Source organism: Aptenodytes forsteri, unplaced genomic scaffold (assembly GCF_000699145.1).
Source record: "Aptenodytes forsteri isolate BGI_AS27 unplaced genomic scaffold, ASM69914v1 Scaffold16, whole genome shotgun sequence".
Taxonomy (NCBI): domain Eukaryota; kingdom Metazoa; phylum Chordata; class Aves; order Sphenisciformes; family Spheniscidae; genus Aptenodytes; species Aptenodytes forsteri.
Genome location: NW_008794753.1, coordinates 203,960 through 206,256, shown reverse-complemented (window position 1 = coordinate 206,256; position 2,297 = coordinate 203,960). Strand labels below are relative to the sequence as shown.

The 2,297-nt window shown below is 42.7% G+C and overlaps 1 protein-coding gene across 1 annotated transcript in view; it reads left to right on the top strand.

Moving 5' to 3' along the window:
* Window positions 1-350: 350 nt before the first annotated feature.
* VAMP3 (vesicle associated membrane protein 3) overlaps window positions 351-2,297 on the top strand; it is a 3,850-nt gene continuing 1,903 nt past the window's right edge. The window contains exons 1-3 of the mRNA XM_009274205.2: window positions 351-388; window positions 1,159-1,240; window positions 1,955-2,113. Coding sequence (XP_009272480.1) covers window positions 351-388; window positions 1,159-1,240; window positions 1,955-2,113 — 279 coding nt within the window. The remainder of the gene's footprint in view (window positions 389-1,158; window positions 1,241-1,954; window positions 2,114-2,297) is intronic.

The following is a 2,297-nucleotide window of genomic DNA, read 5'->3' as shown; positions in this document are numbered from 1 at the left end:
GCTGTCCTGTCCTGGCGGCTCTGTGGTAATCTAGGCGGAGTTCTGCCGGCCCCAGGCCTCTCTCTGAAAGCGCTGCCCACGTAGCCGGAGCACCGAGAGAGTGCTTTCTGGTGACTGGTTTGTTGTGTCTGGAACCTCCGCCCTCAGGGGGAGCTTTCACTTTCGAGACTCTTCAGTCTGGGACTAGCGGTGAAACAGCACGAAAGGGCGACTTAAGTGCCAAAACAGAGGAGCAGTTATGTTGTATTATAAGTGGCTTGCTCTTGAGCCGTGTCACAGGCTTCCTGGTTTGCTCATTGTGCATGTATACATTTGTTCTTGCCAAATGTAAATTAGAACTCAGCGTGCAAATGTGTAAATACAGCCAATACTCTGATAAAGCTCTCAAGTATCAGGATGCACTAAACAGTACGTGCTTCTGATGCAGGAGAAATGAAAACATGAAAAAGCAAATTGAGTACAGATAGTTCTAGAGATAAGCAACAAAAGCTTGGTAAAGCAGTGAAAAGGATATGAGAAGTATGTACAGAGGCTCTTGCATCCATTACAAAGATGTAGGGTGTTGCAGCTGGTAAAAGGAATTCAACTGCCTGAGGTTATGAAGTCAAAGCTGACCAGATGTAAATTGTTGTATATGTTGAATACTTTTTGCTTCTTATGCTTTCTCTTGCTCCATGTCAACTGTTCCAAAAGAATAGACAGAGGCAACCACTGGAAGAGCACATAGTTAGAATAACCATAAAGTTTCTGTATTTAATTTTTTGTAAACTACTGTAGCTTGAAACTTAGTATTTGTGTTCATACTGGAAAACAAGAACACCCCTGAGCCCAAACTCTTGAATGTTTGAGCCCTGTGAACCATTGTAGGAGTTGTCATATGCCTTATTGTAAACTATACTGTTGGCAAGCCACTGCTGTCTTTTAGCACGTCAAGCAATTCGTTGGCAAGATGTTGGGACGCTGCATGACTTACACCTATTGTCAGCTGTTAAAACTTCACTCCTCTCATAGGAAACTGCCCCGTATTTATTCCAAGGATTCAAGTGCCCTGTTTTCAGGAACGTTGAATAACTTGTGTAGTCTAAGCATATCCACTTAAAACCAAAACCACAACTTATCAAAAGCTAAACAGAATAATGATGACTTTCTTTACTGCAGGTCAGCCAGTATTCCTGGAAGCTCAAATGTGGCTGCTGGCAGTAATCGTCGTCTTCAGCAGACTCAACACCAAGTAGATGAGGTAAAAGTCTAGTCTGATAGCAGTGTAATCATTTTCCTTCAGGAAACCTGTATAACTAGAAGGGATATTTTGGCCAAAGCAGTTTCCCCTTCATATAATGAAGGGGAAGCCTAGTATCATTCAGCTTGCTTTATTATACTTGTGTCATCTTAACTCTTGCAAAGGTTAAAAAAAAAAAAAATCCATTCAGCTGGAGTAGGGAAGTAGAGAGAGGTTACCAGTGTCCAAACATTAGCTGCAAAGTCAGTGCTTGAGGATTTGGCATAAGTAAAGATAAAAACCTTTGTTCTTACAGAGAACGAGCTTTTCTCTCATCAGTAGCAATGAAGGCTGACCACCAAATATGACATGTCCAGATTTATGGGGAGTCCAAAAGCCAGGCTGGCTACTGACAGTATTTTTTGACACACGGTTGACTATCATGTTTATATGCCTCAAATCCTTCTGAAGCGAGTCAGAAATTATTTCCCAGGTTTAAGGGAACGCCAGCACAACTGGCACTGCTGACATTTTAAAGTAGGTATTAGGGGCTTCCAGCCACAGGTGAATTTCACTGTTTTGTTGAAGCTTATGACTGGATATACTAAAAGGCAATAGCTCCTACTTCTGAGAGGAGAACATTAAGAGTACCATGTGTTGCTATCTGTTGCCTGCAATTAAGTTCCACAGCGGGTGATAAACTGATAACTTACTGTAAGCATTAAACTGATGTAGGTTGTTGACATCATGAGAGTGAATGTGGACAAGGTATTGGAGCGAGATCAGAAGCTGTCAGAGTTGGATGACCGTGCTGATGCACTGCAAGCAGGAGCTTCCCAGTTTGAGACCAGTGCAGCCAAGCTGAAAAGAAAGTATTGGTGGAAGAACTGTAAGGTAACCATGGCTTGTATACTTACACTATGCAGTATTGCAGTTAACACTATTACAATTGGCATTTCAAAAGGCAGAAGTAAAAGTGGCTTTAGCCAATGTTAGTTAAGTTTGTTGTGGTTTAACCCCAGCCAGCAACTAAACACCACGCAGCTGCTCGCTCACTCCCCCCTGCGCCCCCCCCCTC